Below are 19,951 nucleotides of genomic sequence, written 5' to 3'. Positions count from 1 at the left end.
CTGGCGCCATGAATAATTTCTAGTGTAAATCAACAGACCCCGCGCAACCCAAGCCCCTCGTCTCAACGCCGCCCATCTCCCATGTACCCCGATTCCCTTGTTTCCTTGTCCTCGTTGGTCTCACCTCCCTATTATAGGATAGGGCGCATCTCTCCACGGCCCGCGCCCTCTCTTGCCATGCTCCCTCGGGCAATGCTCAGGCCCCCCTCTCCCTTAGCACCCATACACAGCCGCCAGCCCGCCGCTCTGCTTCAACCCGGGGTCGAACCCATTCACGAACCCGATCTCCCCCTGCCCGGCCAGCTCGAACTCGAAAGCCACCTCCTGCTGGCACTCGAACCCCGTCGCCACCACCACCACCCTGTCTTCCCTCCCCGGGGGCGGGTGCGGCGCGTTCTCGGCCGGGTCGGGGCTCGCGAGCGCCACCGCGCCCACCAGCGGGCCCCGTCCCGACCCCCCCGCGGCGTAGACGTTCACCACCAGGGGCGGGCCGCCCTTGTCCACGCTCGTGTCGACAACCTCCCAGAGCGGGGGGAAGCGGGCCTCGAGGGTGCACGACCCGGAGGCCTCCGGGGGCAGGGTGAACTTGACGGTTTGGGTGGTGGTGTGGCCGAGGTCCGGGCGGTTGACGACGTTGAGGCGCGGGGTTTCGGCGGTGGGCGGGTAGACGTGCTTGCAGGCGGGCGTCTGGCTGGTGTGCCGGGGTTGGCGGTTGGCGGAGGATAGTGACGGGGTCGGGAGGGCGGATGAGAGGGTTGAGAGGGTTGCGAGGGTGAGGAGGATGGAGAGATGCATCTTGGCTTGCTGGGGTGTCGGAGGGATGGATGCATGTGGAGGTGGGACGGAGGGGGGAAGGGGGGGTGGGCGAGGAGATGGCGAGGATGCAGCCAAAGGATAATAAATTATAAAACGAACCAGGTACCAGGCAGGCCGAGTCAAGCACTTGCAAGGCCTAGAGCTGGCGGAGCGTATCGGCGGGGATATGTGCCAGCGGAGGGAGTGAATAAGTACTAGTACGCTCCGCCGGGAGGAAGATGGGCATTGTTTTATACGCCAGGTCAACAGGCGTCCCCACGTTCGGGAGTGCGCCATGTTGCAGCCGAATCCTCCTCTCTGCAAGACACCGCTGAACAGCCGATCTCCAATGACAAGGCTCAACCGTCAACCTGCGCCCGGAAGGATGGGGCGTGCACAGCAAAGGCTGCATAAGAAGACAAAAAAACAAAGTGAAACGAACCGACAGGGCCCCATGGCCGCATCTGCGGCGCAGGGCAGTGACGAATGGCACCGCCCATGTGTACTACATACGTAAGTAGTGGTAGAGCGTTTGTTGGCTTGACGGCATCTGGGCAACGAGACCTCTCTCCCAGCCTCCCCCAATCTCGACGAATCTCGGCGGACCTGATGCCTTGCCTCCCGTCCCTGCGGCACGGCTGATCTCTCCCGGAAGCGGGGAGCAGCAGCCGCATGACTCGCGACCCAACGGGCTGCAGCCAAACAGCGGTGGACGTCAATATCGAGGTGCCAGGGTTCTCGGGATGTTGGAGAAACATCGGTGGACACGACCGGTTGCCCGGCCATTCGTGCGGCCGCAGCTCAGCTTGCCCGGGCGCCGCTCGCGGGGTGCTGCTGTTCTTTGGCAGCCAGGCCAACGCCGAGGGGCCACAAACACCCACCGCGCCGTGCCACATCGGGGCCCGGCACTGCGCTGGTCGATGGTGTGGCCTGTCAGCTCGAGCGGCCAGCGTGGGCTGGAAGAGGCAGGTCGGGGGATCATCGTGCCAACGGCATGGGTTCTCAGGGAGGAAAACGATGCGTATGGCCAGACGCGTGAGTTCGGAGACGAAAGCCCTGCGGCCGAGGTAGCACCAGAGCCGGCAGGCCACGCATCTGCGCATTGACAAAAGAAATGTGTCCGGCAGGCGAACACTATTTTGCCGGAGGCGCAGTACCACACAGTATACAGGACAGGAAAAGAGGTTCCGGGCTTGTGCCGTTGGAACCAGGGAGCTGTCAAGGCTGTTTGTTGCCAACGGGGTTGTTGCCCTTGTGTTGGGCAATGGGTTTTGTTTTGTTGTCTCAAGGAGCAAGCCAGAAGGGGGCTTACGCAGTAGAAACGTATAGTACAAGCTGAGGAAACAGACATCATGACCCGAGCAAACGAGGGCAAGGGGGGTTCAACCACAAGCGGTGCAGGTCATATCCAGCCTTCTTTGCCTGACCCCCATCACAAGTAAACGCCTTACATCCTATCGTCATCGAAGCCAACCCGAACTTGGGGGGTCAGCTCTTGTTGGCTCACAGCGACGCCCCGCTTCAAGGCGGGGACCTAGCTCCTTGCGCCTTTTCTGATGGCCTGGGTCGTGCTCCTCCCACCAACCAATGGCTGGATGGCCGAGTGGTCTAAGGCGGTAGACTCAAGAACTTGGTTCTTCCCCGAAAAGGGGTGTATTCTACTCTCGCAAGAGGCGCGCGTTCGAATCGCGCTCCAGTCACGGTTCTCTTTTGCACATCTTTTGTTTGCTTCGTTTATTTTTTTTGTCTTTGACGGATCTTTGAAAACAGACCGCTAGGAAATAGCATCATGACGGACAACTAAAACCATCAAAACTACCTTTGTCATGGATGCCCCGCCTGGAATGATGTCGTAACCATGTTCAACCCCACCAGGGATAGCGTCATCGTGTACTGTGTAAGCCAACTTGGGCATGCAAGCCCCTCAAGGACCGCATCAAGCAACACTATGGCCTCGCTAGAGACGACCATCTGAATCTGTGCTGTGTCACATCCTGCTTGTCTCCCACCCATACCGTGGGCTGAGCAGGTATAGGAGGGTTCGGTATATTAAGGTCACGGCTTTGATGAGGGGCTGAGTGCGGGGCGGACACGAGGGACGAAGTGCGTAGGTGGCTTTCATTCCGTAGTCTATGCAAGTCAATGCTTTCATAGATGATCCTGTGAGAGGCATCGTTGCTAGAAGCCCGTTGGCAGGCCCTCGAAAGGTCCGAAGCGGTGTCCGCGCAAATCAAACCACCCCCTATTTATTTGGTGCCGTTGTCCTTTTCCTGACCCGCTCGTATGTGCCTGACCTCGCGTGCCAATTGCCCCAAGATACTCCCACAAAAAGCCCCAACCAACAACCCAGCCCATGAACGCCGATGTCATCGTGTATCTGGTATCATCGTAGGTGTACATAATTCATTGAGGGACAAACAATTCAGAAAGGTCCATGGCGCCGCTTATGCCAACGCTCAAACCAGCAGCCGGCGCTTGACCGGCGACGGCACCGCATCCCCGTTCAGGGTGGCCTGCTTCTTGGAGATCGAGGCCTTGCCAAGAGCCTGGATCTTGTCGATGAGGTGGCTAGAGGGTCGGTTAGCATCCAGCGATGCTACAAAGACGAGCACGCAGAAACTCGAAACCCGGGGGGAATGACAGCAGCGGCAACAGCATACCCAATGACCGCTGGCCATCCCAGCTGCGACGAACGTCTTTATTTGTTGTTGTGCATATGGACGAGGAGAAGGAGAGGGGGGAAGTAGGCATACTTGATGGGCATGTGACCACGGCTCTCCTTGAGCGCCAGGTCAATCTTCTCGGCCTGCGCCTCGTGGTCCTGGAAGTGAGCGCGGATCTTTTCCTGCGCGTCCTGCTCGAGCGCCGACCGCACCACGTAGCCGCAGCCTTCCTGGTCGCACGTCCACGTGTCGTCGGGCCCGGTCGGCGCCATCGAAGGGATCCTCTCGGCGTGCACGACCAAGCGGACGGCGCCTTCAGGTAAGGGCAGCCGAGACTCGACCGCATGGACCACCTCCTCGTCGCTCGTGTCCTCGGTGTCGTCCAGGTCGTCGTCGCTCCCGTGGCTCAGCTTGGCTGTCTTGGCGTCGCGAACGTCGCCATAATAGTCGGAGTCCGCCCGAGGCCGCTTCTTGGACGAGGCCAGCCGGAGGGTCGGGATTTTCCCCGCTCTCCGGCCGCGCGTGGGAGCATTGTAGGCCCATGTTTCCTCGCCCGAGTCGCCATCGCTATCCTTCGCTGCGGCCTCTTTGGCTTGAGCCTTCAGATTGATGGTCGGGGGAAGCTCGGATGCCGGCGTCGCTGTCGACGTGGTAGTCTTGCGCTCGGTTTTCGCCCGACGAACCGTCTGGGATGGGAATTCCTCGGGCGGGATGGCTAGTATCGGCGTCCATGGCTTCGCGGCAGCTTCCTTCAACCACTCCAAGAACGGAGTGCCTTTCCACTCTGGTGGGAGACGTTCAGCGAGGGGTTTGGCGTAGTACGAGCATACGTCCGTGACGGAGCTCCTGTATCCCGACTCCTTGGGCGGCTGACGCATCCTGCATCTGAAGTAAATCTTGGAGAGGACCGCGGTCGCAGGTGATTTCTTTACGTTGCTGCACTGGGCGATTTCTTGCAGAACCTCCACCAACCGATCAACGGCTTCGGAGTGAGCCTCGGATAGCGTAGTTTGCGGTGTGCTTGCCAGAGGAGATGGCTTTGATGCCGGCACAGGTGGTTGGATGTATTGCTTGTACTTCTCGGGTAAAGGGATCGGGGTTTCGCTCGTCGGCTTCGGCGGTGGGCTGCGTGAGCGGCCTGGTCCTGCTGCGCTGTTTCGGCTGCTGGCTCTGGCCGACCTGCTCCTTCGGTCCTGTTGCTCCTGTGCCTCGGTGGGTGGCGGAGGAAGTGCGGCCGGCCGGGGCGCAACAATGCCCTTGCCTGTAGCGGTTACACGCTTGTGAATGTGCTGTGGACAATTAGCGGCGGAGCGATAGCAAGAGAGAGATGAAGCGTACCGGGTACCACTCGCGCATCTGTTTGGCAAACGGGGCCGGGTCCCAGTTGAAGTTTTTCTCCCGGGTGAAATGGGAAATAAGGAACTCGGCCCACTTGTGGCAGAGGGCCTCGGCCTCGTCACGGAGGATGCCGTTGCCGACGCGAACAGCATACTTCAGGAGGACCTCATTCAGGGTAGGCGGGGTGGGTCTGGGGCCTCTTCTCGCCTTGAGGGCGTTGTAGTATGCTTCGGTGGTGTCAAGGGCGGTAAAATACAAAATCGTGGCCTCGAGGGCATCGTCGTGAATCGGCTTATACTCGTCGGACGGCCGAATCTCGAACCAGCCGGTGTCACCGGCCACCCAGATTGTTGCCGGGAGGTCTCCGATCGAGTACGTGGTGGCGTTGGGTATCTCAATGTAGGCCCTCGCCGGGGCACCATCAAGGACTGGAAACGAGTGAGCAGGTGGTTCGGGCTTTCAGAAGGGCTCAGAACTTACGGCGATTCTTTTGGTTCTCGTCCTCCAAATCGACAACGACGTGGCCGCGAACGATGAGCGGGCCTTCGACATGAACGAGCAGAGGATTTGCGAGGGTCCTGCCATCCTTGCGATATATCGTGGCGTTGTTAAGCTCGAAGATGGGCCACTCGTCTTCGTCCTCTTTGGCCTTGTCTACCGGCTTTAGCATCTCGAGCTCCTTCACCCAACGGGTCCGGAGGCTGTCCGGAACGGCGGCCGGAGACGGCGATGACACGCTACGTCTCCGCCGTCTGCCCGCCATGGTGATGGCAGGTTGAAGTCGCGAACGGCTGTGGGTTGGGTCCAGAATTCTTCGGCACGGACGAGGTTGACGATGAAGGGTCGAGGATGGGGGGGCAGGGTTGGAAATCACAAGCCTGAGAGAACAGAACCTGGGAACCACTTTACGCGGGTTGAGAAGGGACCCGCGACTCGGCGCGAATGCAGAAGTGGGACTGGGTGGGGATGTTGCGGGGATGCCGTGGGCCCCTGTGGCTGACGTAATCAAACATCTACGGTGTAAGTGGGATGCTCCAGAGCAGAGCAATTGCTGGGAACAAACATATCACGGCCATACGGGCATGTCCCGTCGTCTGCCACCTCGGGGTTTGCGTATACACGTTCTCTTTCACCCTGGTCCCTTGCAGGACAACCAGTCTTATAACAAGGTTTCCAGCCTCAACGATTCACAGCAAGGAAGCTCTACAACGAACACATATAGAGCACTCCATACCATCCTACATTGGCCCCCCTCCCTCCGCTCCTACCTCAAGCTTCTCTCCAAATTCCAACCCGCGGCTGATGATAGCCACCTCGTTCTGCCGGACGAACAGAATTTCCCCCTTGCGCGTGACAGCCATGAGCAGTTTTCTCTGCTGGTTCTGCCAGTCGGACGGAACGGGGAAATGACGCACGTACGACCGGCTCTCGATCAGGCCGGCGTCCACCGAGCAGACCCAGCGCTGCGAGTCGAGGAACACCAGCCTCGAGCCGTAGCCACCGATGACGTGACGGATCTTCTTTCCAAGCCCCTCGTTGAACCCCTGCGCGGGCTGGAGGATCCAGCTCTTGGAGTCTGTCGGGGGGAGGCTAAAGACCAGCATGTCTGTCGTGGATTGCTCGTACCTCAGCGCAAGTTCGACGACGAGTTGTTCGCCATGGGCGAACGTAGAGACATTTTTCACCCGCCGAGAGCTCGGGCTGAACGGATCTTCATCTGACGTTGTCTGGATGGCTGCCCACTGGACCGTCGCGTCCGGGGATTCCCACTCAAAATTGGTCGCCGTCTCCTTTGTGATCAAGGTGTGATGAGCAGGGCTTTTTGGGTGATTGATCCAGCAGAACGACGGCGGTGGCTGCCAAACGTGCATTCTGACCATCTGCCCCGTCCTCAAGTCCCAAACGCTGTTGTATTCCTCGGTTGACACGAGCAGGAAGTTGTTGGACGGGTCCAGCAGCAGCTGGATCACCATGGAGTTGGCTCTCCTGTCTATGAGGTTGGCCTTGACATCCCAGCCGAGTTGCGAGTCTGGCGTCAGAGCAAACACCTTGAACCGGCTCGCTGTATCGCTGGAAGCGAGGATGCGCTTCTGTGACCCCCAGACGATGTTTGTTACGGATATCTGGTGGGTGTGCTTGTACAGGACGCTTCGCTCTTCTCCCGAGGCGGTATCAAAGAGAGAAACAGAGCCATCAGATCTGCCAACGAAGAAAAAGTCTTCGGAGTCATGCAGTTGGATGCTCGTGATCTCCACCTCGTCGCCGTCCGTTCCTTTGATGACGGGTTCCCGCTCGGCTGGCTCGGCCGATGGCCCTGCCCGCTTGGCCATGCCCAGCAGCACAGCGGGTTCCCACACGTTGCATTGGGACCCCCGCACGTCCATGAAGCGCTGGCCATCAGGGCTGAACGAAAGACCGCGGACGCCATGGTCGGCCGCATCCACGCGATAGATCAGGCGCAGCGTCTCAAACTCGAGAAGCTGCACCATGCCATTCGAGTTACCCGTCACCAGCGTCAGACCGTCCGGGCTACACGCCAGTAGGTGCGCGCTGGCCTCAAACGACGCGAGCATCGTGAGTTCTTCGTAATCGAACAGACACACATCGCCGTCCTCATAAGCCACGGCGAGGGTTGGGCTGTCCCGATTTTTGTTGAACACCAGCGCAATGGGCGAGAGGTCGGACCCGAGACTGTGATCACTGACGCGGCTGACGACGCCGTGCAGTTCCTCTTCTTCCACCTCGTAGAGACACACGGGCCTTCCTCGGTACACTATTCCAAGGAGTGATGCGTCCGGGCTGAGAGCGGCAACCTGCGGCGGCCGGCGAAACGTTCCTTCGTCGGGAAACGGCATCTTCTCGGCCCAGTTCAACGTCCGCTCAACCTTGCCAGATTGCATACTCCATGCCGTGAACGTGCTGGTCTTGTCCGCTACCATTACCGTCTTTTCATCTTCCGTAAAGGCCACAGTCATGATGTCGCGCGGGACCTCCGCGTCCCAGCAGACAGAACCGCTGTCAACATCCCAAACCTTAATGTCCTGCTGGCCGGCCGAGATGAGATGGGTACTTTGGCCGTTGAACAGAAGGTGGCGCACAGGGCCACCGTGTTCCAATGTCTTCCAGGGCAGACACGTGCTGCAGTGATGCAGAATGACAGATCCGCGGCTGTAGCCGACGGCGAATATGGTATTTGCGCAGGCAACCGCCGAAGCGGAAGCTTCGTGGGAGTCGATGCAGGAGATGCGGTCGTTCCAACACTCGTTCTTGAGACCCTTGACGGTGATCCGGGAGAACCTGGAGCCAGCTGTGGCCGCGACGGCTGACGACTTAGGGCAGAAGGGCGGTATGAGCCAGTAGATGGCCCGGGGAAATGTCAGCAAATTGGAGCCAAATCCGGCAACGATGCGGTGTAAGTCGACGACCCAGGTCTCTGCGAGGCGGACAAACTCGTCGGGGGGAGGGGAGCTCTGGATGCATCGCTGGAGGTATGTGTTGATCGAGTTGGCCGTCCTCTTCAGGATCGGCAGGTTTTCCGCAGCGGCGACGTACTCGATCCAGGACAAGATGTTGGCTCCAAGAAATTGGTGTAGCACGCTGCTCAGCGTGTTGTTGGTCGAGGTGGCACGCCGTAAATGCTCGGCAAACTCGAGGCATGCGTAGGCAGCGAAAGGCGAGCGTGTCTGGGATTGACTGGTTGTTTGCTTCTTCATGCCTCGCCGGCCCCGTGGCAGCCTCATATGGTCCGAGCAGAGAAACTTGAGACAGCATGTTGCCAGACGCAGATGCCCCTGGTTCTCATCAATCCGGAACTCGGAGTCGAGCGCGGGATCTGTCAGAAACGTCCTGGCCGTGAGGTGCACTATCGTGGCCCTTCCATTCTTGTCGACGTGGGCAAGTCCTGCGCACAAAGATACCACAGCACTCTCCAGCTCGGGGACTTCGTACTCCTCGTCCAGCCTCAACGCCTCACTCAGCTCAGCCACGGTGAGAGGCCTGGCGGCGCAGACGATCCATGTTAGTATGGCGCGTATGAGCGTTCGGCTCTCTGACGGTTTCGACGACATGGCCGTCAATGCTCGAGTGTACAACGGGTCCATCTGCTGTGGGACTTTGTTCAAGATGTCCATGACCTGGTGGATGGACCAGGCGGACGCCAGCTCGTCCAGGACAAAGCGTACCCACAGAAAGCAGCCCTCGCTCTTTTCCAGAATCCGGAGGATAAACTCATCTTTCTGGTTTTCGCTCCCGACGTGGAGTTTGTGTCGGTTCGCCTTGAGATACAGGTGAATGTCTGCTTCCGTATGCTTCAGGGAGATCTCCTCATGAAAAACGGAGATCGCATCTCCGGGCATCCCCTGCAGCTCCCCAAATCTTTGTGAAATCTCGGGGAGCTTGCGGCTGGTGATTAGAATGCGGATACGGGCCTGCGGCGTGATGGAGGACATGGCGGCGAACAGGGCGTCGAACCCGGAACACTCATCAAGAGCATCAAGAACCCAATAGTGGATCGTCGAGGGAGTGCTGGTTTTGGCGATGATGGGCCACACAAAGTTGCGCCAGATGAAGTTGCTGTCGTCTTTATTGAACCGCACCGTTTGTTCGATCATTGACATGAGCTGTTGGCGGACTCGGGTGCTGCGCAGGGCCATTTGATACAACAGCGAGCGCAGGAACCCACTCATGGTCGATCTGTCCTTGTCTCCATGGCGAAAGAAGTAGTAACTGCAGTCGATGCTCTTGTCGTCGAGAAAGTTGATCACATAGCCAGAGAGCACTGACTTGCCGGTGGCCGGCCTTGCGGATAGCCAGTATACCATGGATCTGTCCTCAGAGCCCGGATCGACCCATCTCTGGAATATCGGGTTGTCCGCAAGCCACTCACAAGAGCCCTCGACCCGTGCCGCTTCGACATCTTCTAGGTCATCATCCGGTCGCGACGGCATCCCGAGGAAACTCTCAATCTGCCGCAGCTCTTGCCAGATGTCGACCTTGTGCTCTTTTGTCGTCCTCTCGACGATGGAATCTATCACACTCCGCAGCGTGTTGCGCACGAAGACATAGTTGTGATCCGATGGAGACTCGAACTTGCAGATACGCCTATGATCAGCATCGAGCATGGCATATCGCTCATGGGTATATCCCAGAATGGCAGACTCCTTCGGAACGATGACCTCGGAACGGATATAGAGGTCCGTAGGGTGAGACTCGTAGAATGAAAATAGAGTGACATCGTTGGCGTAGTGTCGAAAAGAGTCATTCAGCAATGCCAGCAGCTCGTTCTGGCGTGTAAGATTTGCTATGTAAGAGCGAACAGACAGCGAGGACGACCGTAGGATATTGTTGAGTGTCTGGGCCAGGTCAGAGCCCCTGTGTGGAGTGCCCATGAACACCATCGCTTTCATCCGCCTGGCTAGATCAGCCATGGAGGGGTCTTGACGAGCCAGCACATAGGCCTGCTTGATAACCAGACCGCCCATGCTGTGGGCGACAAACACAATGTCGTTTTCTGTTCTCGACGTATGAGGCGAATGCCGGAGCGACTCCAGCAGTTGACGGGCAAAATCATAGATGTTGATGGTCGGGCCGGACTTGGACGACAGCCAGTCTGCATCGTAGCCAAACGAGTGGATGCGCACATTGCGAAACCCTTGCTCCCGGGGCAGCCATTCCTTGGGCCAGAATTGAGCAGGATCCTCAGAATAACACCAAGTCTTGGTACTCCCTCCTCCAAGACTGTGAACAAAGATAAGGTCGATGAGCGGCTCGGTGGGACAGAATAGGAGGTTTAGTCCTATATTCCCATGGGCATTCATGCCCTCGTGCGGGAGGGTTCGTTGTCGCGATAACATGCGTTGGAGAAAACCCCGGGCACGACTCGACTGGCGACTCAAGCTCAGCCTGGTATCCAACTGCACAACCGTGGGTCAGCCGTTAGCAGGCCTGGCCAAGAGGGGGTGGACTGGATCACATATCACCTACGATGCTGGCCTCCGCCGTGGCGGGGACAGGATCCCAAGTATGGTTATCATGGGAAGGAACCATGATGTGCTTGTCTGATCATCACGGGATTTTAGCATAGACGTTGAGTCGAATAGTACAAGTGTGTGTGTGTGTGTGTATGCATGTGCGTGTGTGCGTACCACAAGGCTGGTCAGTGTCTACCCGGCGTAGTCAACCGCAGAAGCAGGACCGGGACTAGAATTGTAGCAGTCGTGGACCGTTGCCACGGAGCCAAGAGATTACGGAATCACCGTTTTGACTGTGTCTCTGAGTGCGAAGAAGCCCTGTAATAGCATTGTGAACCCGACCTGAACAAGGCCGGCTGTGAAGGGGGCTGTGTTGTCACCGGAACTTAGATGCGGGGATATCCATACGCTTGGCGTTCTATTATGTACAACGCTGTTGGTGAGACCATTCAGGACCCCTGGGCGCGGCTGCCACCTCGCAAGGAAGAGGGTAGGCGGTTGGCCTGGTTGTCGAGCAGCATGGACATGCGGACAAGGGGTAGCGGCTCCATCTTAGCCGCCCGCCCAAGGTACCTAACAAGCGTGAACGCAGCGCTTATATTCAGCGCTTAGCAGCCAATCATGATCACTCGCGCCCCCTTTCCCCAAATAGGACTTCGATTGTTTTCTTGTTCTTAAGCAATGCCTTCTCAACCTGCCTCACTCTGGGATGGCGCATCTCTTTTGATCCGATGTGTCTTTACACAGTAGAGTGTATGCTGTTTGATGACCGCCACCAACACCATGCCTACTGCCTTTAGGTGCAACGACGGCCATGTTCTTCCACTGCGAACGGGTCCCAATCCCTTTGAGACAGTCGATCCGGAGGTAAAAGCCAGTAAGTTTGGCCTTCCAATCACACTGGTTGTTGACATACCCCGTCTGATCTCGCGTCGCAGAGCTGCCAGAAGGCTCCGAGGTGATAAGCATTACGCCACATGGATCGAGCTTCTGCTCACAGACAGCGCGGCTGGAAACAAGATTGCCGGATGGCACAATCAAAGACTTCTCTCTCAAGGTTGCCGAGTTTGAGAGTGGTTACTCCATGATGAGGGGGGAGTTTGCGAGCATGTCCACTCTCTACTCCATCACTCCAGACTTCGTTCCTAAGCCATACGCGTGGGGTACATACCAGTCTAATTCTCGGTTCCATTTCTTTTTATGTGATTTCCAGTGAGTAGGTTCTTATTCTCAGGGTTGCCTTGACTACCAGACCCTTGAGCATTATGCTTGTCCGTTATCCCGTTGCTGATCCCCTGTCCCTAGCAATATGACCGAAGAGCCTCCTGAAATCGAGAGCTTCACGACCGCGGTCGCAAGGCTGCACAAGGCTTCGATCCCGTTCTCCCCAAGTAAGTTTGGGTTCGATGTGCCAACTCATATAGGCTCCATACCCCAGGACAACACCTGGTGTGACACATGGGAGGAGTTCTTCCGACGAGGCATGGCGCGGATACTGGAGCGCGAGGAACTCGTCCACGGGCCCGACCCCAAGCTCAAGGCGCTTTCCACACAACTCTATGAGAAGGTAATTCCGCGCCTCTTGAGGCCCCTGACCGTTCTCAAGTCCATCAAGCCTGTCCTGGTCCATGGAGATCTGCGGTATGGAAACTGCCGTACCGACAATGCAACCGGAAAGCCCATCATGTTCGACGCCTGCGTCTTCTGGGCACATAATGAGTGCAAGTATCCCTGTACAGGAACTTAAAGAAGTGCATCTATGCTTAGCACAATACGCCTTACAGATGATGTTGCGGCATGGAGGGTGCCCCACTACCGCTTTGGGAAGACTTACATCAAGGCATACCAAGAGTTCTTCCCCATCGCTGAGCCTGAAGAGGACCACGATGACCGCAATGCTCTGTACTCGATGTAAGCCATATCAGAAGTTACTGATTCCATCCTACATGCTGCTGACCGGATGAAGACGGTTTGACTTGCACTCTTCCATTGCGTGCAGCTCCTCCTTGCGCTTCCGGCAAGAGTAAGATATCCCTGGTTGGGATTTCAGGGACGCCAAGGAATCTGCGCTGACAAGATGATAGCGCCATGGAAACGATGGAGTACCTAGTCAACAAGTACCCCAGAGGCTACGATGGCTGGGAAGAGAAATACAAGGTCTCTCGGAAGGGAAAGAGTGGAGACAGATCATTGGGTAGAGGCGTCTAGATGGCGCCTCTTCCCCTCCACCTTCACACGGGACCAACCGTACAAGACCAAGTCACACACCTGAGACGTTGGAACTGCCTGCGAAGCGATATACGTCGGCACCGGCACTTTATCTCCGTCTAGGGGGTTGGCTTGGCACGGAAGAACACACCGCACGCAAGGCAAACCACAATGGATAGGACGGTTAGGAAGGGTGATAGTTACAAAGCATCACCCCAGATGGGGCACGATGGGAGATGCTCTCACCCCCGCAAAATCTCCCTTAATGTTTAAGCTTTATCAAGCGTGGTTGGGATGATACTCTAACAAGTGTGGCGAAAGGGAAGCCGTACTGGTCAGCGGTGGGCGTATTGATAGGATACCACTGGGCCTGTCTACTGCCGGCATGCTAAAGCACTTCGTTCCTCGCGCTCGTAACGATGGAGATCGAAGGGATTCCCAACCCCACCCATACTACGATAGCACATGTCAAGGCAACCCCTCTTTTTTGTCATGACTGGTTTGGTTGCAGAAGAAGTTAAGCACCTTTCCACGGGGCCATGGTGCCGATTTGTAAGGGTGTAGCAAGCAATACACATCGGTATTAGTAGGGGGTCCATCATACACCAGAGAAAAAGCACATGAAGACATACGTATAAGCGGCTCGAACTGTGCTAAAAATCGACGCGATTACCGATGTTTGAGGGTACAACTGCTGAACAGGCGAGGGCTAGGTCCTGACTGCAAGTAGCTGTGACGAAGGCTCGATGTCCTGAAGTTGATGGATGCCATGGCATGGCCCACGCCTTGGGGTGTGGGGTTAGCTATCGCGTTATCAAGCCCCCAATCGATAAGATCACTACGTACGGAGTGCCTACTGCGTACACAGCACTGATGCTAATCGATAAGCCGTCAAAGACATTTCTCCGTCCAGGGTCCGGCGACCAAACGTTCAGAAGGTTGGAAGCGCATCCCTCACCGACCGCGCGAGCCTCGCCTCTCGTTTGCCCGCAGAGATGCCGTGTTGATTCCTCTAGGTGCTCGAGCTTCATCCAACAACAGAACCCATTGGAATCAACACCGGGCGACAACTCGCTGACGATTGGCCGCTGGCGGTTCTTTCGCTTTTCCCCATCACCCGCCATCTCATGAAAGGGAAACTCGGACGCATCGCCAAGATGGCCGCCGACAATGTTCTTGAAGGCGTTTTCGGTCGGTAGCCCGCTGTCCACAATCGCATTTGCCCCATTCTTGGTGCCCCATGCGAAGCCCGTTCTAACCCCAAAGACGAACAGCCATCAACAAGCCCTTCGGCATGAGCTCGTACCAGGTGATCCGCGATTGCCAGAGCGTCTTCAACCCGTCGGCGCTCTTCAAGCCGCTGCTGGACCGGGACCGGGCCCAGCGCGACAAGGAGTCCAAGTACCAGAAGCGCCGCCGCAGCAAGGTCAAGCAGGAGCTCAACGTCAAGATGGGCCACGGCGGCACCCTCGACCCGCTCGCCACGGGCGTGCTGATCCTGGGCATCGGCCGCGGCACCAAGTCCCTGCACGACTTTTTGGGCTGCACCAAGACGTACGAGACCATCGTCCTCTTCGGCGCCAGCACCGACACGTACGACCGCACGGGCCGCCTCATCAAGAAGGGCCGGTACGAGGACGTGACGCGCGACGCCGTGGAGAGCGCCCTCGCGACCTTCCGCGGCCGCATCCGCCAGGTGCCCCCGCTCTACTCGGCCCTCAAGATGGAGGGCAAGCCGCTGTACGAGTACGCCCGCGAGGGCAAGCCCATCCCGCGCGAGATCGAGACCCGCGAGGTCGACGTGCTCGAGCTCGAGCTCGTCGAGTGGTACGAGCCCGGCACGCACAACCACCGCTGGCCGACCGAGGAGGCCGAGCAGGCCGAAAAGAACCTGGTGGACTCGGTGTGGCGCGTCGCCAAGCGGCAGGAAGCGTCGGCGGCGGCGGCGGCGGCGGCGGCGACGACGACGACGACGGAAGCCTCCGAGGAGGGGACCCCCGGCCGGTTGACACCGGCGCAGCAGCAGGAGAAGGAGGAGGAACGGGCGCTGGCCGAGTACAACACCAAGAAGCGCGAGGCGGACGAGCGGGTCGACGGCCTGGTCACGGACTCTGGCGCGGGCGAGGAGGAGGCGCCGGCGGCGAAGAAGAGGAAGACCAACGCCGAGGGCGCCGCGGAGCCCTTGATGTCGGGGGCGCTGGGCCAGCTCCCGCCAGCGCAGAGGCCCCAGGGCAAGGGGTCGAACCTGGTTCCGCCGCCGCCGGCGCCCGACGCGCCGCCCCCGTGGGAGGGCAGGGGCCCTCCGGCGGCCAAGATCCGCATGACGGTCTCGTCGGGCTTTTACGTGCGTAGCTTGTGCCACGATCTGGGCGAGAAGCTTGGCTGCGGCGGTCTCATGGCCGAGCTGGTGCGGACCCGCCAGAACAACTTTTCCCTCGGCGGCCCTCGCTGCATGGAGTATGACGACCTGTTCAAGGGGGAGGAAGTGTGGGGCCCTCAGGTCCGGAGAATGCTGGAGCTGTGGAATGGCTCCAAGGCCAGCGCGGCCCAGGATGGGCCTTCCAAGGAGAAGAGCCCGGCGAGGGAAAAGAGCCCAGCGAAGGAGAAGAGCCCTGCGGCAGAGGCTACGACAGCAGCATCCGAGTGAAAGAAGAAAAAAGAAACAAAAACCAGCCATGAGACATGGTAGGTCAAGTAGACACCTGCGAGGTCGCCGGCCTCTGCGCCAGCCCAGCCGGAGGCTGTGATGGATGGAGTTGACGATGAGGCATGTGCATGATGGTCAATAGAATCTGGACTGCCGTGTATTGCGGTGCCGTTCTCGTAGAAAGCAAGATTTAAAACAAAAAGAATACCCTGTATTAGAAGTGGTTTCTATGCGATATACAACCTTACGTGCTATCCGTTACCTCCAGAGCCCTTGCCTAGGTACCAGCCAGGTATCATGATGTCCATGCCATGCTCCGTGGAAAAACACACACAAAAAAAAAAAAAAAGCCATGCCATGCAACCCACCCAACCCACCCATCCAGTAACCAGAATACACACAGACAGACAGACAGACAGGCTGACACACTCACACACACACACCACACCCTCTCCGGTCGTGAACCGCTTATTCTTACAACCCCAAAGCCATAACATAGGTGGGTATCGCATTAGGTCCTCCTCCGTGCCACCGGTTTTTTTTTCTTCCTCTCTTTCTCATGTCCCGATGACCCAAGGGTATTTATTTCTCATCTCCCTCTTTGCTCGCCGGCCGCTCCCCCTCCTGCAGCACCCCCCTGACCCTCTCGATCCTGGCCACGGCCTGCTCCAGCCGCTCGAGCCTCCTCCGCTTGTCGCCTTCCCTCCGCTCCAGCTCCCCGACGCGCGCCTCGAGCTTGGCCCTCGCCCTCCGCTCGGCCGCCACCATCTCGTTGGCCTGCTCAAACAAGCTCACGCTCAGCTCCTCCACCTCGCGGCTCGTCTGGCTCAGCTTGCCCTCGGCCTCCTGGCGGAGGGCCTGCTCGCGGGACAGGGCGGCGAGGAGGTCCTCGGTCGTGAGCTGGGCCGAGGACGGCAGCGAGGGCGGCGGGGTGGGGTGCGAGCCCGCCGAGGGGGGAGGGAAGACGGCGGAGGAGGGGAGGGAGGGGATGGGGCTCAGCTGCCCCGACGGGACCGAGGTGGGGGCGGGCTTGAGCGGCGCGGGCGCGGGGGAGGCGGGCTTGCGGGAGAGGAGGGCCGAGATGCGGGCGGCGGCGCCGGTGGTGAGGAAGGAGCTGCGCGACGGGGTGGGCGAGGGCGGCGGGGGCGGGGGCCGCCGGCGACGGAGCCGGGGGGCTGGCGAGGGCGGCGGGCGGGGCGGAGGGCGAGAGGGACGGGAGGGACGGGAGGGACGAGAGCGGCGGCGGCGGCGGCCCGGCGGGCGTCTGCGGGCGCGAGTCGAGCTCGGCGCGGAGGCGCGTGAGCTCGTCCTCGTAGTCGGCCCAGCGGTCGACGGCGGCCGTGGCCTTTTGGTTGAGCAGGCGCACCTGGGCCTCGAGGTTGGAAATCCTTTGCTGGGCCTTGAGCAGGGCGGCCTGCGTCTCCTCGAAGAGCGGCAGCTCGGCGCCGTAGCCGCACTTGGGACAGCAGGCGATGGATTGCGATCCGGTCATGGTGGTTGCGGTGGTGGTGGTTGCGGTGGTGGTGGTCGCGGTGGTCGTGGTGGTCGTGGTGGTGGCGGCGGCGGCGGCGGCGGCGGCGGTGGTGGTGAGGGTGGCAGTGGACGTCGTCAGGGTGCCGGGATGCGCGACGGTCATGATGGCGGTTGCGCTCATGGTTTGGTATGATTTCTCGATGCGGCTCGGATGGTATTTGGCGTTGGCTGGCCAGGAGATGGACGTGCTTCGGTCGATCGGCCGAACGAAACGAGCAAGCAAGCAAGCAAGCAGGCAAGCAAGCAAGCAAGCGCACAGAGGCGCCGGTGGCGTCCCTCGTCTCAGAAGTAACTAGTATTATTGTACTTGTTGTTTCGGAAAGTTCGGACGAGGGTGGCGCTGAAGGACAAAAGCGCACGGCTGGGTGGGCTCGCAGAGTCGTGGAGGGATGGATGGCTGGATGGCTGGGGTCCTCTGCGCCGTTGGTGCTCTTGGCATCCGTTTGGCTGTGCTAAGACGGGGGGCCGCGGACGCTTTTCTGACGGTCCCTGGGCTGACGTCGTGCATGGTCTTCGTGGCGGGCCCAAGCCCCGATTCACATCGTCAGGCTGGAGAGGGATCGGCGTGCTCGACCGGGATCGAGAGACGGCCGCTTTGGCATTCCGGGTCATCATGACAAAAATACATGTCTACATGCAGAGAAAAAGCAACATGCATTGACGCCTTGCCGCTGCACGCAATGCGGCATGCAAGAGGTGCTTTGAAGGACGAGGTACCGGTCCACGAACCCCGAAATTTGTCATCGGGTTCCCGATGCATGTGTGGTGGTGGTATTGCGCTCGTTGCTGAGTACTTTTGTAGGTACCCGGCTTACAGGAACTGACTAACTAGCTCATGCAGGAACCATGCCAGGCACCGACCGAATGCCCATCCGGCACGGCTCCTCGTGTTAGCTTCCCTAGGCGCTTCCCTCCATCGACGCCGTGGACGACGGATGACGCTGCGAGATTCGGCAACGAAACGTGCTGTGTATGGAGGGACAGGCCCTGTTTGTGTTGAAAACGCCAATTCCGGCGGAAATGAGCCTCGTCTGTTGTGGCCCCTCATTTCATGGCTCACCACCGCGCCTTGGTGTCTTTTGCTGGCGTCCAACAAACATGCAGCCGATACATACGTGTTTGGCTGCGAAGCGGACCGTGCTGCTCGGGCAGCGTGTGTGTTGGTTGGCAGCGCATCCGCGTGCCGCCTCCCAGCGAGACCCTCTCAAGGCCATCGGAACAGGGCCCTCGTAGAAGTCGGCAGAAGTTGTCGTGTAGAGCCCGCCCGCCAAGCTGCCTCTTTCCTTCTTGTTCTCCCTCGTGTCGAACCGGCTCCATCTCCTGCTCCTCCTCCTGCTCCTCCTCCTTCTCTTCATCCTCACTGCGGCTGCGGCTGGGCCACCTTCCTCCACTCCGACACGCCCGTCACGGGATCCCTCATCTCCTTCCAGCTCACAGGCTGCATCGTATTCCCCGTCTCGCTCGTCGCCAGCACGACGCCGAGCTCGTTCTTTGCCGTCGAGAGGTAGTAGTTGGCCTGGTCGCCGAGCGAGATCTGCCAGACAATTCCGTCAGCCCGCTGCCGCATGTCCGCCGCCGCTCGACGAGCCCTGGGCGATGCCAAGGAGGAAAAGAAACGAAAAAAAAAAAGGAAAAAAAAAAAAAAACTTACCACCTCCGCCCTCACAATGTCCCCCGGCCGGAAGCTCTCGTAAATCTTGACCCGATCCTTCTCGGTCGCCCTCACGTCCTGCACGCGAATCACCCCCTGCCACTCCGCCTCCAGCACCGTCTCGCCGCACACCAGGATCGTCACGACCGCCTGCCGCGGGGTGATGCGCAGCACCCGGCATAGGACCACGTTCCCCACCTCGGGGAGCACCTCTCTCCTCCTCTGCTTCTGCTCTGCGCCGGCCCCCTCCTGCCCTGATGGCGATGCCGCGGAGGAGGCAGACGAGGACGGCGGCAGGACGGAGACGGTGGGCAGCTCGGCGGGGGCCGGGGCCGGCGTGATCTTTGTCAGGCGCTTGACGGGTCCTGGTGCGCGGGCAGGCGCTGTGATGCGGACGTGGCCGAGCAGCGAGGCGTAGAGGTGCCCGTTGTGAAGGTGGGTGCCAGGCCCCGGGCGATAGCGCGAGGCCGGGCCGAGGGGTTGGCCTGGGATGGCAAGGCGGGGGGGAGTGGCTGTTGATGTCATCTTTTTTTTTTTTTTTTTTTACACTTCTGCTGCTGCGGCTGCGGCTGCGGCTGCTGCCCGTAGTAGGGGGTTTCCAGTAGCAGCCTTGTCGGGAGCTGGCCGAACGCCCGGTTCGATTCGGAGGGTCGTCGTTCAGGTACGCGGTCCACACGGGCCTGAGGGTGCTGGAACGCGCGGGATGCGCAGTACAGTAGCAGGTGCGGATTCTGTTCCTTGGCGTCGGTCGGGATCTGGACATCCGTTATCGTTCGATGGAAAAGGCCCAAGAAAAAAAAAGTGGGAAGACCTGATCCGGGTTCGAGCTCAGCTCGGCCGTGGAAATTCTGCCGGCCAAGAAGGCTCGTTCTCTTTTTCGGGACGCTGTCAAGGCTGTGATTCGCTGCGCGCCGCTGACGACTGGGGCCGCGTCCAGGGGTCAAACCCACCGCTTTCCCTTGGGTTGTTTCCTAGCTCCGCGGCCTCGGGGACGTGTCAACGGCCGACAAGTGGACGGGGAGCAACTGCACCAACAACAAGGGAGGCCCTTTTTTTTTGTTGACTTTTCTACATAGGCTGGGTCTGCTCTCTTTCCTTTTTTTTCCCCCTCCTCTTCTTCATCGCCGCCACGTCCGCTCCCCATCCC

The 19,951-nt window shown here is 59.3% G+C and overlaps 7 protein-coding genes and 1 non-coding gene across 8 annotated transcripts; 3 read left to right on the top strand and 5 right to left on the bottom strand.

The window, feature by feature from the left end:
- Positions 1–213: 213 nt before the first annotated feature.
- VTJ83DRAFT_3545 (uncharacterized protein) lies at positions 214–795 on the bottom strand (the record flags this gene model as incomplete). Its single annotated transcript, XM_071009935.1, has 1 exon — positions 214–795. The coding sequence occupies one exon, from the start codon at positions 793–795 to the stop codon at positions 214–216; it is 582 nt and encodes a 193-aa protein (XP_070867423.1).
- Positions 796–2,384: 1,589 nt separating this feature from the next.
- Positions 2,385–2,495, top strand: VTJ83DRAFT_t74. Its single transcript has one exon. It is a non-coding gene; the product is annotated as a tRNA-Leu (tRNA).
- A 756-nt stretch (positions 2,496–3,251) lies between these two features.
- On the bottom strand, positions 3,252–5,559 carry VTJ83DRAFT_3544 (uncharacterized protein; the record flags this gene model as incomplete). The annotated part of the gene is made up of 4 exons (XM_071009934.1): positions 3,252–3,363; positions 3,549–4,747; positions 4,797–5,224; positions 5,277–5,559. The coding sequence occupies 4 exons, from the start codon at positions 5,557–5,559 to the stop codon at positions 3,252–3,254; spliced, it is 2,022 nt and encodes a 673-aa protein (XP_070867422.1).
- A 475-nt stretch (positions 5,560–6,034) lies between these two features.
- On the bottom strand, positions 6,035–10,828 carry VTJ83DRAFT_3543 (uncharacterized protein; the record flags this gene model as incomplete). The annotated part of the gene is made up of 2 exons (XM_071009933.1): positions 6,035–10,708; positions 10,781–10,828. 2 exons carry the CDS (start codon positions 10,826–10,828, stop codon positions 6,035–6,037), a joined length of 4,722 nt encoding a protein of 1,573 aa, XP_070867421.1.
- Positions 10,829–11,530: 702 nt separating this feature from the next.
- On the top strand, positions 11,531–12,973 carry VTJ83DRAFT_3542 (uncharacterized protein; the record flags this gene model as incomplete). The annotated part of the gene is made up of 6 exons (XM_071009932.1): positions 11,531–11,642; positions 11,704–11,977; positions 12,071–12,486; positions 12,550–12,676; positions 12,732–12,788; positions 12,850–12,973. 6 exons carry the CDS (start codon positions 11,531–11,533, stop codon positions 12,971–12,973), a joined length of 1,110 nt encoding a protein of 369 aa, XP_070867420.1.
- A 1,127-nt stretch (positions 12,974–14,100) lies between these two features.
- VTJ83DRAFT_3541 (uncharacterized protein) lies at positions 14,101–15,620 on the top strand (the record flags this gene model as incomplete). Its single annotated transcript, XM_071009931.1, has 2 exons — positions 14,101–14,164; positions 14,248–15,620. The coding sequence occupies 2 exons, from the start codon at positions 14,101–14,103 to the stop codon at positions 15,618–15,620; spliced, it is 1,437 nt and encodes a 478-aa protein (XP_070867419.1).
- Positions 15,621–16,202: 582 nt separating this feature from the next.
- On the bottom strand, positions 16,203–17,274 carry VTJ83DRAFT_3540 (uncharacterized protein; the record flags this gene model as incomplete). Its single annotated transcript, XM_071009930.1, has 2 exons — positions 16,203–16,734; positions 16,784–17,274. The coding sequence occupies 2 exons, from the start codon at positions 17,272–17,274 to the stop codon at positions 16,203–16,205; spliced, it is 1,023 nt and encodes a 340-aa protein (XP_070867418.1).
- A 1,236-nt stretch (positions 17,275–18,510) lies between these two features.
- VTJ83DRAFT_3539 (uncharacterized protein) lies at positions 18,511–19,329 on the bottom strand (the record flags this gene model as incomplete). The annotated part of the gene is made up of 2 exons (XM_071009928.1): positions 18,511–18,687; positions 18,805–19,329. 2 exons carry the CDS (start codon positions 19,327–19,329, stop codon positions 18,511–18,513), a joined length of 702 nt encoding a protein of 233 aa, XP_070867417.1.
- Positions 19,330–19,951: the final 622 nt, after the last annotated feature.

The sequence above is a fragment of the Remersonia thermophila genome, chromosome 3 (assembly GCF_042764415.1).
Source record: "Remersonia thermophila strain ATCC 22073 chromosome 3, whole genome shotgun sequence".
Lineage (NCBI taxonomy): Eukaryota > Fungi > Ascomycota > Sordariomycetes > Sordariales > Chaetomiaceae > Remersonia > Remersonia thermophila.
The sequence above is the reverse complement of the archived record's forward strand: the minus strand, read 5'-3'. Positions and strand labels throughout refer to the sequence as shown.